Below are 13,086 nucleotides of genomic sequence, written 5' to 3'. Positions count from 1 at the left end.
TGAACAGGGCCGCGTAGGTCTTCAAGGATTTCCTGGAATCAGAGGTCTTCCAGGGTTGAGAGGATATCCGGGCAAGAACGGCACTGATGGATTGCCAGGGCTCCGAGGAGATACTGTAAGTAAACTCATGTCTCATTATTATATTAAATCATTACATAATAACTTCACCAACAGTTTCAATCAGTCAGTTCGCAAAGGTTTATGGCGTTGATGTTTTAGCTGGTTTGAGAATCGATTGCTAACATCGAAACAGTACTAAGAATATTTATCTAATTATCGTAAGTGTAAAATGTAGTAATGATTACTGGAATTATAATAGCATATTTTCTTTTTTTCATGAGTCATTTTTACAAGAATATTGGACAAGGTAGAGATTTCATCACAGAAAACTGTCATTTATAGCTTCCGTGAAAGGGCGCGATCTTCCAACTATCCACGTTGACTTATATGTGTGCCAAGAAGCTCAATTTTGCAGACAGTGACCTCGGATTATTTCAAATAAACAGATTGAATGTTTGTTTATAATATATAGAAATATTTAAAACAAGAAAAATTTTGGCAATTACAATAATTAACAATAGTGGTGTATTACACAACACAAGATTAGATCTTTTTCTTAACATTTGTACTAACAAGATAAGCTGACTATACTCCGGAATACTGCGAATCAATAATGGATAAATGAGAATATTACTTTTTTTTAAAATAAGTTTTTGTGGAAAAGATATTATCTTTCACCTGGGGGCGCTGACGATTTATAGCGTCAGTGAGTGTGTAAATATTGTGATTTTAATAAATATATCTAGCTCATCTGTCTGATTAAGATAGCTGGGAAAAATGATAGAATATACTTTTTTTTCTTTGATTATGGGTCATTTTAAGGGCCATCCTTTGACTAGGGACGTCACTATTGCTGATGATGAAATACTTGTTCAGTGAATATCACAGAAAATTTAGTATTACTGTCAATAATTTCGCAGGGGTTGACTGGTCCACGAGGAGAGCGTGGGTTCGATGGGATACCAGGAGCACAGGGTCCACCGGGCCCGGTCTCGTCCGTCACTGGCGAGGTAGTCCAAGGCCCTACCGGCCCAACTGGGGCTCCGGGAATACAGGTAGGTACCATTTTTAATTCTAGATTTATTGAATGAAATGCATATTAATTTACTTTTTAAAGCGTATTGTTAAAATCAAAGTAAGTACATGGCATTGGAAATTTGGAACCGAGCTCCCAGCCTAACGACGACAACGATGATGATTTAAAGATAATAATAACCGATTTGTTTCACAGGGCGTTCCAGGAAATCCAGGACCAAGAGGTGAAATAGGACCACGAGGCCTTCCGGTAAGAAAAGAATATACCTATATATTATTTTAATATTTCATTATGATCATAGTTTATTACAAAAGCAGGCCCAAAAAGAAATATACTTAATTTTGATTATTTAATTAAACCATTTTAGGGCGAAGTTATCGTTGGTGGGGGTGGTCTGGGTGAACAAGGACTTCCTGGACTTAAGGGTAAGTCATTCTCAGTTTTAGCTTTGTATTTTGAAATCAAAATATTATATTTTCTTATTTTTAATGTTGAGCATTGGTTGTTTTAAATATCTAAAAATCTGTTATAAATTTTGGCAGCCGAATTGGGTATCTACCTTCCAACGTTGGGTTATATTTACCAGAAAATACGCGTGATGTAGTATATTTTTTTTAATATAAATAATTCCTATTAGGTACTTATAAAAACTATAATATAAGAAATTAACCACTATTTAGTATCCTTACAATAGTGTTTACAAGTCTTACAAAACGCTAGTACCATTTCCCTTTACAGACAGGTCTTACTGGGGATCCCACTTTTTTCAAAAATTTACGAGCTGCCAATCTAAAATTCTCTTTTCCTATTCTGAACAGGGTTTCTTCTATGGTGTCAATAGCATCTATATATACTTATACGAAATAATATCATTTAAATATTTTTAATATTTGCGCCAAAATTTTAGTAGATAGAAAATTAAATTTTAAACCTAGTAATTTGATTATAGCTAGGTACTATATCTGTGGTAACTCAATGAAAATACTAATAATCACGATAACAAGTTCAACGTCATTCTCCATCAAATATGTTTCGTATCAACAGGAGTATGCATACCACAGTTTGGGAAACACTAATTCTACCTACTTAATCTATGTATCAATAAAATATTATAACGTTTATACCTAACGAATCCACATTATAATTGTTTTCATTGTCTCACTGTCAGCCAATTGCTTCGGTTGACATTTCTCAACTATCATCTGATTTAAAGTGACCCAAATATTTAATAAAGATTATTGAAGGGGCAAAGCTGTGATTGAAACAATGGCCGATGGAAAACGACCAGAAGGGTCACCGAAAGGGCAACGCAGACAATCGCGAGCAGGGCTGCTAATTTTTGAGGAGAAATTTAATATTAGTTTTGGGTCGTTTGAAAAAAAAAACTGCTAAAAAGAAATCGCGGTTTTTCAATTAGTTTTCTTCCTTCGACCGAAAAATATGTAGGTAGGTGCAGAGAAAATGACAATATTATGTATTATTTATATCAGTGTGTCGCGAAAATTTTATTAAGATTTTATATCTTAAAGAAGAATAAAAAATAATTAATTTAATTGAAATAAAATTCGTAAATGGGTGGTTACATAACTATAGTAATAATAATAGATTGAAAGACGCAAAATTTTATCTATGATTATCTTGATTTCCCCAGTGAAAGCATTGGTAACAATACTACTTACTAACGAAATATTAATTTGTTTTAAACTGTGTATATAACTCTAAAATGAAAATTATTGATCTATATATATAGTTTATTATTTATTGTACTGTAGAGTTATTCTATACATACCGGCATGAATGCAACCACTCATGTCTACCCAGCGGTTGAAATAGACAATATTACGAACCGGAGCGGTCGATAATTTTCCGAAAAATATTAACATAGCTACTTATCTAATTTTTTGTAGGTATATTTTATAAAATATAAGCGTGTTAGATTGTTGTTTTTAAATTTTCTACCTCAAACGTTCAAATTAATTTTTCCACGGGACGGAGCAATAATTTTGGGGATTCCAAGAATCGGAACGGCGCTCCTTTGCTCTCCGGTTCATTTCTCGCCCTGTGTCTACCTGGCTTTGAAAAAACTGAAATAATCGTTTATGTAGAAGTTGTTTGTAAATGATTTTTGTATTTTATTAAAAAGTTTAAATGAAACTTTCGTTCTTAAGTTGAGGTTTTTGGCTACTACAGACCCTATTACGAGGACTGTTTCTTAAACACTCGCGCAATCTGTTGCAACATTGTCTGTGTCAAACACACATTGAAAAATAACGTGTAGAAACATAATATACCAAAACCCACTCTCAAACTCGTGACCTACGTCTTTAGAGGTGGACACTGTGACAACGTCATCGTATTTGGATTATAAAAGATGAAGTAAATTTGATTTGTCCTACCAGTGATGCGTAGAGATTTTCGTGTTTTTTTTTTGATCATTTTCTTATTGGTGTATCTTTTTTTTATTTTCCCCTCACATTTTTGGTTCACCCAACCGAACTTTCCTCCGAAAATAGCCAAGGCACAAAATGTAGGCATAAGTACTCTACCAATATTGGAAAATAATCTGAAAATACTGCAATCAGAAATGGTATAAGTAATTTATTGTCAATTGTTGATTAATTTTATTATTAAAGAAACATTAAACTTTTAATAGTAAATGAAGTGCCAATCTTCTTCACTTTACGATAATTTAATAAAATGTTTAATATTAAATAGATGACTTGCAAATATAAGTACTTATCCACAAATTGTTATTAATTATTATTACCATGACGACGACACAAATTTTGAGATTGACAGAGACAAATTGTTCTAAAATTGAAAATGTTAACAATGGTCGGCAGTAGTGTTTGATCATTAAAAATGACCTAAGGAAAATACAGCAAAATAATATTATATTGAGTTGTATAAAAGCAAAATGCCACTGTACTTTTCATATAGAAAATAAAATATGACGTATATAATTAGATAATTATTTTGGCAGTGGTAACAGTGCATGTAAACCCAATTTTTAAAATCATTTTTTACTGTGGGATTTTGCATTTAATATATTCGGTTGTACACGTAGACAGGAATATACGATTACTTTGTACATGTAGGTACTGTCATTTCCCTCCATTTTGGAAATTGAAAACATGCTGTCACTTTTATTTTGTTGTATGGATTTTCGTCTGGATTTAGGACTTGGAGGTAAACAAATAACACACCGGAATCGTGTTGGAAACGGCAAGGTATATTTACGTTAATATATTCTAAAGGTTACATTTTTATACAAATTCTTTTCAATTTATGGTTTTGTCGGATAGCGAGGTTAACACTGCTTACTGCGTTGCTGTCAAAAATGCTTCTCCCGCTAAAACAAACGGTCACTTGCGAGCCGTACAAAATACGGCGTTGCCATTCGTATTTTTTTAACGGCATTCAGACAATGTTGCCGGTCAGATATTTAACATTATTTAATTATTTTCGCAATCAGTCCCTACTATTTGTTGGATTTGATACCGACTCGGGCCTCTCCAGATACACAGAGACATCCCTAAATGGGGCCCATTCGGGGGTGTAGCAGTATCTATGTCATCTTCGTGTTTTTATGGACAGTGGCGTTTTTGCTTTTAAACAACTCAATTATATAGACCTATTATAATATTATGTACTTAACTTTTAGCAAAAGTAGTGATTTAATTGTTTGCACACCTATTTAATGTTTTGAATAATCGTTCTAATACTCAATGTCTTTATATTTGATTGCATATACTAGTGATAACAGCAATAATTGGTTTCGTGATCGTTGCGGTCGGTCTGTATATTAACTGTCTTACACTTATAAGTAATACCCGACCACTGCTTTCGTCCTTTATTTTATACTACATACGTCGCTATGAAATAGCACATATTACAGCCATATGTATGCGCTGTATGGTTATATACATATATAGAAATAATGGGAACTGAAATACCCAACGGGCGTGGAGTAAAAGACAACCGATTTTGAGTGTGAAAGAATATGAGATAAAGTTAAACACGTGTCAAGAATACGCTTGTCCGTCGTTCTGACAACTGCTCTCGGTTTATGCACTGGCGCTCATTCAATATTGTTGTATTTAATGGTTGCAACACATACTATTGCACGTCTATAATGTGTGGCTCATTTTCGTAGACACATTCAAAACCCTGCGTCAAAATATAGTGTATCGGAATTATATTTATTAATCTGTTCTGTAGTTATAAAATAGTAAGCTATGAATAGCTAGCTGATACAAAGTACGGTGGCATGTTTAGGCAGTTCAAAGTGTATGCATGATAATCTCAATTGTTAGAAATTAATATTCTAAAGATAAATAATTATTACGTAAAAATGATATTTATTAGAAAAAATATTCTAGATGGTATAACCAAGTTTTTTTAAAATTATTAATAATGTTTTTTTAGGAGATAGAGGTGAAATTGGACTACCAGGGCTTTCAGGATTAAGTGGGCCTATGGGGCCTGAAGGACCACCAGGAACACCGGTAATAAACAATAATAATATTTTTTAAATTTACCGACCCACAGTTTAATTTTTTATTGATCTAATTATCTCCTAATCCAACCACCTATAAATTAGTTAAATGCATGTGATAGAGCTGATTAAAGATATATTCAACATGCCAGACACAAAATTATTGATAATAGGTACCTACTAGGCATTTAACGAGGCAGCCAGAAAAGTTCGATCAGACAGACATGCCCGCACGAAGAATGGTGTCAAAATGTTCCAAGCAATACTTACAATATGTTTAGTAGCCATTTATGCTGTTAAAGACGAAGAGAGTTTTAAATACTTCATAGATTTTAATGTATTTTATGTTTGATATAACTTCATATCCCTTTCAATTTGTATCAAAATCAGCTTTCATAATATTGTGACCCGTGTTTCAGTTTATTTTTATTCAAATAGATACCATTTAAAATTAATTACCTATACATGTACATTATATTTGATTAAAGGGCTCTCAAGGATTACGCGGAGTTGCTGGACCCATAGGACCAATGGGTAAGAAAATTTGATTCTAACTAACTACATATTCGAAAAATTAACTCAACACTATTTTCGTGAATCTTTTTCATTTGGTTTTTTTCTATTTGTGAAAACTATCTGGATTTATATAATTCCTTGGTAATTTATCTATTATTACAATGAAAACCTAAGCTCCAAAAATGGGATGAGAAACTTTTTGCCCTTTGAATCTGGACCGCTTAATTTTTCACAATATTTTTAGATAGTTTTCTTCAATCACCCTTTTTTAAAACCATGTCTAACAAAACCAACAACCCTTATGAAAGCTTTAAGTTAACGTCGCGGAACCAATTTGGGAAACGCTAGTAGGTACCTATGTACATATAAAAAACGACTATTTTCTAAATTAATGAAAGTATTATTTTTATATTATTATAATATCTAAATTTAATAGTCAAAAACTAGCGATCTACACATATCCAAATTCCAAAACGTTGATCTAGATTATGGTGTATTCTATTATTACATTGCGCGAGCCTAATACTACAAGGTTCTAAGTGTTCGTCCTTGAAAAAACAAACTCAACAATGAAGTAGTATTCTAAGCTGCCACATTGTTACTTTTGTTTCGTCAAGGACAAACACTTAGAACCTTGTAGTTCTCCACTCGCGATTGGTCTGTTTTTACCATTTTAAAAATAACCATGATTTCAAAAACCTTGTGTTGAAGTTCTCTATTCCCTCCATAGTTTCTTTCACCCCATTTTACCGGTGTATACCTACATATCTTTATATGGGTTTTATAACTTTTTAAGTAATATATACTAACTTTTTTCAGGTCCAAGAGGTGATCCAGGTCCACCAGGGGGTGGAAGCGGCATATATGATGGGATAAACGCCACTATTCCTGGACCAAGAGGTGAACCAGGAGACCAGGTATATTTTAGGACGGTACAACAATTGGTTATATTAATTATTCGCTACTCGATATAATTAATATAAAATAATATGTCTTATAATTTAAATCACACTCTAACATATTTCTCAATACCTAATTAAAATGATTGAAAATCCTAAAGAATTATTGTTATTTTATTAATCATATTATATATTTAGGGTCCGCCGGGACCCCCAGGAGCTGCCGGTGCTACAGGCTTAACGGGGGCAACGGGAGGAATTGGTGCGCCTGGTCCAACAGGGGCTCAGGGTATAAGAGGACCACATGGACCCAGGGGAGAAGATGGCGCCATTGGTAAAACTGGAGCCATGGGACATACAGGACCACAGGGGCTACAGGTGATTAATAACCATAGTATGGATACATTTTAACTTTGAGTATCTCAATTAATTTATCTTTAAAAAATGGAAATGACATCAGCAATGAAAAGATTCCATGACGAAGATGCGTATACATGTTTTTATTATGGTTTTCAGGGTCTGCCCGGAGTAGGTGGCACACAGGGTCCATCGGGTCCTCCCGGAATGCCTGGTCTCCCTGGCCGTGACGGATCCTCGGGTCCACCAGGTCCACCCGGCGAAACGATCATTGCATCATCGGGAAATTCAGTTGGCGACACTATTGGTCTGCCAGGGACAGCTGGGCCTAGAGGACTTCCTGGACCCGTTGGAATGGTGAGATATTATAATACAAAAATAATATGCAGGTATCATAAATTTTACCTAATTAGTAGATATTACAACCATATTTTGTTAATCTTGACCTAAGGTTTCAGTGGGACATAAACTTTACTGTTGTTCGAGATACAAGGTCGAATATATTCAGGCTGTGGCACTGAATTGCGAATTACGATGATAGTGCTAGTTACTGATTGTCTTTTAATGCAATGCGGTAACCTGTTCCCAATAAATGAAGATTTTTGATTGCATATTTTGTTCTCACCGTTTATTTCATATTTCAACAATAATTTACGATATTGCATTCGAAGTATGAGCAATAATTAGAACTGCCATCGAAGTTTACAGTTTCGTGTTACGGCCTGACGATAGTGGGTCTTCTACAACGGTTTCCCTTAGCTTTTAATGTTTCATAATATTATCACCATCAGCAAACAATCATTGGCGAATTAGACAATATTATTTTATCTTGTTTCTGTGCATATTTGTATGTTATATCTAAACCTTCACATCTATTCTATACACAAGACAGCTATCGGTCGATATCGAGGGTAGTTTTTCATATTTTCGTATCGAAGTATTAGGCACTTAAGTGCTATGTTTTAACACCACATTTATTGACTGTGCTAAATTTTAGAGCGAGATAGACAGCTTTGACTGTTTAGACGGTTATAACAATTATAATACTTAGATACAAACATATAAAAAACTACCCTCGATCCCTGCCGATAGCAATCTTGTGTATAGAATAGATACGCACGTCTTTATACAAGTGACTTTTTGAAATTATGTTACAGGCTGGAGAGCGAGGAGCTGCAGGAGAGCGTGGGCCAGGCGGAGCGACAGGAACGGCTGGAGCACCCGGAGAAGCTGGACCGCCTGGATTTTCTGGACCTAGAGGATCGAGAGGCCTTCCTGGCTTACCAGGGACTCCCGGAACACCGGTAAGGCTTCTTTTTATCATAGTATAATTGAGACTTCTTTACTTGAGGCTATATGGATACTGTCAGCGGACTCATCTAACTGACTTTAAATATGCTGACATACAGTCTTAAATTTAGAAGAGATCTATATTTATTTGGCTTACTCTTCTTTTAGTGTTGGTAGTGTTGGCCTGTTTGTCCTTAACAACTATATTATAAATTGTAAACATTAGTTAGTTGTTTGTTCTCTTGAGGTGCAGAACTAATATTGGTAATGCACAATTGGGCGGGAAACCACTGTGTTCAACAAATCGCTACAGATATTGATATATTCCATCTACGTGAGAATGAGTTTAAGTGGACGTTGTTTTATAAATTCTCTACTTAGCTCATTCGGCGTACTTCCATGTAACTTGTAATATTTTTTTGTATTTGCTCTTTTATTAATATTGCTTCTGTTTCTTTGTTTTTTTTAATACTATGTGTTTATTGATTTTTCATGTCGTGTTGTGAACGTCTTGAATTTGTAATTTTACTATATGTAAATAAATAATTACACTATCATGGCTTTCCGTTCAGCGGGAGTTAGGAATTGCAATACGGAATGAAAATACTAATACCGGTATTTCGGTAGGTATTTCCTATTGAATACTGGTATTAATACCGGTAGTCGTAAAATACATGGGAAAAAACAGAAGTATCTACCAGTAAATATATATAATGTAAATAGAAATCTCTTTAAAATATTAATATTTTATAGCACGTGCTGTTGCTGGTCTTCTAAGGGCGTTGAAGGGCAACGGCAGCAAACTAGACATCGCGTAACCCGATAAAAAATACAGTCATGTTAAACCTTTTATGTTAATCAATACATTTTGTTTCCACTTGCAATACCGAATATATCGGTATTATGTGGTTTTTAAAACCGGTATTTCAGTATCGAAAAATACTAGGGTACCGGTTTTGAAATACCGGTATTGCAATCCCTAGTGAGAGTAGACGGATACTCCTTGATATTTTATTCAAACGATAAAGAACGGTATAACTATGTAATTATTATTCTTCTTTCATCAGGGACGGAGTTTTTCTGAAGCAGAAATGAGAGAAGTCTGTGCAGCTGTCTTGAGGGGTAAATAATATTGTGACAAATTCTTTTATAATATATCATTATTTTTTAAAACTATATAATATAAGAAACATCGTCACTTTTAGTAGACGATATTATGATAATTAATTGCTTTAATTTATATTTTTCAGATCAATTGGCAGAATTAACATTAGGCTTAACAGGACCACCGGGCCCAATGGGCAGGTCCAGAATTGGACGACCAGGTCCCCCTGGGCAACATGGGGCACCAGGTGAAGTGCACTACATTGCTTACAGACAAATATTTTAGAAAATTCATTGATTAAACAATACTAATGACATTTAAATGATCACAGGAGACCAAGGGCCGTCTGGACTACAAGGTGAAAGAGGATTCACAGGACCACCAGGACCAGTTGGTACAACTGGACCTCCTGGAGAAGCTGGACCCAGAGGAGAGAAAGGGGATAGGGGACCAGAAGGAGCCGGACGAGAGGGGTCGGAAGGACCCAGAGGGCTTCCAGGTAAAGATATTTTTTTAATCAAGCCATTTAAAATTATAATTGATTTTAAAATTGGTTAGCAGAGAATAATATTTCAAAGATTGCAAGAACTTAAGGGACCTATCCTGAATTTGATATCTAGTATAATATATTATTAAATATATTTCTTATAATATTATATATACAATAGAACCTCGATGTAACGGACTTCGGATATAACGGAAAAAAACATCCGGTTTAATTTAAAAATTGTTAAAAATATCTAATTAATGTTATACATACTTAAATCCAAGTGTCACCACTTGCTAACAATATTCTGCGTATGATAATCTAATAACATTTATTGACTATTCGTCAGATAATGAAATTCAACTAGCTATATTAAACGCATTTCCCTAATTTTAGAGAGATGATTATTAAAAAAACAGCAGACTTCAAAAGTGCAAACAAAAAGCAAGTGCGTCGATATCGAACATTAACGTCAATCTACAACTTGCATGTCTGGATATATCATCCGAAGATGAATAAACACGATTTTGTTTGTGTTTTTATATAACAGACTTTCGACTTTAACGGACGCCTCCTCATCCGCATTAGTCCATTATATCGAGGTTCTGCTGTATAGTATACTTGATAAAACGATCCTTGTTCATCGTTCACATAATATTTATTCACATAAGATTACCTACAATAATTTTCTAATATGAGAAATAGGTATAAGCAGCGCTATCCAACTTCTTTTAGGCCGCGGGCCATTTTTTTCTTTAGCTAACATTTCGGGGCCAAAGAGGATAGGTAAATGAAAAGTCAGTTAAAGTCAATTCCAAAGTTATTTAAAAAAAAAAATAACATATACTTAATTAGAAATAATAAAAACAATAATATTATTAAGTTATTTATTTTTTTTGTAAATATTTTCGCTCATAATAAATTAATTACGTTTACAAAACAAAGATTATACTTATACGTACTTATAAGTTATTTAATGGGAGCATTGTGGCCTTAGTTGTTGAGTTTCTTAACAATTTCTTTTATGTCAATATCAACATATGTATTTCTTGTGGAAAGTCTAATTATATTTTCAAGCGTGGAGTCCTTCAAGCTGTTTCTATATTTAGATTTTATATATTTTATGTCAGAGAAGGCACACTCGCAGATATAATATGTACTTCGGAACATAGAAATGATTTGAAGTCCAAAATCTCTTATTTTTGGGCATTTTTCTATATCCAAAAGTTTGAGCACTTCTATTCCAGTTGCTCCACTAGACGCAATAAATGGGTCAGCCTGAAGGTCGAATAATTCCAATTGATATTTAGGATGAACAGAGCTAATATCGATATTGAATGGATTACTGAATAAATTAATGTGTACTCAGCTTAAGGTCATCAAATTGAGAAAATCTTGTCTTAAAATCTTCAATCAGGGTATCAAATTTAGGTAAAGTTTTGTTTTGAAATAGTTTTTTTAATATTTAGTATTATAATGAAATGTTTTCATATTTTAATGTATGTGGGTAATTCTCTCCGCAATGTTTGATGAAAAATTTGCTGTACAGCTCGCGGGCCGCTAGTTGGACAGCGCTGGGTATAAGTATCGACGTGTAACACAAAATCAATAAATTACTGACAAGTGAATTGTGATATATTTTTCAGGAGTTCAAGGCCCCGAAGGAGTAGGATTATCTGGAAGGCCAGGTGATAAAGGAGAAACTGGAAGACCAGGTGATTTGATCTTATTTTTAATTGTCTAACTACAGAAATATGTAAGTAAACACTAATTTTCTTTTTAATTTCTACCTTCAACATCTTTTCAGGATTCCCTGGTGCTCGAGGTGCTCCTGGACCGGCTGGAAACTGCCCCGACTGCTTCTCGTATGGTGTATCCCCTAATTCTTTCCGAGGATACAATGTTCAAGCCAATCACAAAGGACCTGATAATTAGGAAGCATTTCCTAACCACAAATTAATACCAATAGTGAAGAGATTTAAGTGATTACAACGGTGATTTTATTGAGAATAATTCCGAATATTTTTGAATGATACTTTTTACTAGTTGTATGACATGATGGTACCAATTACAAAGTCAGTTATGTCCATAAGATTTTATACTGTACTATTCACAAAAAATGCTTCTTATACAAAAGACTGCAAATAAATGTAAATAGCAAAGGGGGACAGCTCTACTACAAATAATAGCAGTCGAGCTTTTTACCTTCGATACGAAATGATGTCATAAAAATTATATTTGTATCATAAGTGCAATGCGTCATATTTTTATTTGATTAACCCTTAAATACCTTTAATTTACATAGGTATTACTTTTCTAATCAATCACATTTAATGTTTGATATTATATTTTATCAACTTATCATATTAGTTTTGAAATAAAATTTCTAACATACAAAAAAATATAAAGAATAAAATAGTAGTAAACATAAAAGTTATTTTGCATCTCTGATAATTTTAACATAACGAAATAACCACGCTTGACGCGAGAGAGACGGTCGACTGCGAGGTTTCCATGAGTATCTCATTTCTTTATTTTATATAGCAGGCTCTTAAAATCATTCTAGTTATTAGAAAACCATGTTTAACTATTAGTATATTAATTATTATCGATACTGGGCTGATAGATATTATGAGCAATCATTATTTACTGATTTTAACCCAATTTTACTAGCAAAAGGTGTTGAATTTGATTGTAATTACTGATTTAATACATAATGAACAATGGTAGAAGTGTATAAAGAACAAATCTGTGTGTGACAGAAAAAGGGAGATAAATCTAAAATCAGTATTTTCGAGGAGAGTCAAAAGAAAATTTTTATTGATATCTTTGAATAGA

General features: G+C 33.6%; 1 protein-coding gene across 2 annotated transcripts in view; it reads left to right on the top strand.

Annotated features, from left to right (window-relative positions):
• LOC147077788 (uncharacterized) overlaps positions 1–12,643 on the top strand; it is a 66,779-nt gene extending 54,136 nt beyond the window's left edge. For both annotated transcript variants that reach the window (XM_085960824.1, XM_085960823.1), the window contains 15 exons: positions 8–115; positions 981–1,115; positions 1,292–1,345; positions 1,464–1,521; positions 5,525–5,604; positions 6,083–6,128; positions 6,930–7,027; positions 7,208–7,387; positions 7,526–7,723; positions 8,524–8,670; positions 9,724–9,778; positions 9,907–10,008; positions 10,093–10,260; positions 11,895–11,963; positions 12,056–12,643. In XM_085960824.1, coding sequence (XP_085816950.1) covers positions 8–115; positions 981–1,115; positions 1,292–1,345; positions 1,464–1,521; positions 5,525–5,604; positions 6,083–6,128; positions 6,930–7,027; positions 7,208–7,387; positions 7,526–7,723; positions 8,524–8,670; positions 9,724–9,778; positions 9,907–10,008; positions 10,093–10,260; positions 11,895–11,963; positions 12,056–12,183 — 1,626 coding nt within the window. In that variant the 3' untranslated portion in view covers positions 12,184–12,643. The remainder of the gene's footprint in view (positions 1–7; positions 116–980; positions 1,116–1,291; positions 1,346–1,463; positions 1,522–5,524; positions 5,605–6,082; positions 6,129–6,929; positions 7,028–7,207; positions 7,388–7,525; positions 7,724–8,523; positions 8,671–9,723; positions 9,779–9,906; positions 10,009–10,092; positions 10,261–11,894; positions 11,964–12,055) is intronic.
• Positions 12,644–13,086: the final 443 nt, after the last annotated feature.

This window comes from Rhyacophila brunnea, unplaced genomic scaffold, assembly GCF_057557595.1.
Source record: "Rhyacophila brunnea isolate RB1 unplaced genomic scaffold, BYU_Rbru_1.0 scaffold_12, whole genome shotgun sequence".
Classification (NCBI taxonomy): Eukaryota; Metazoa; Arthropoda; class Insecta; order Trichoptera; family Rhyacophilidae; genus Rhyacophila; species Rhyacophila brunnea.
This window is presented reverse-complemented; position numbering and strand designations above follow the sequence as displayed.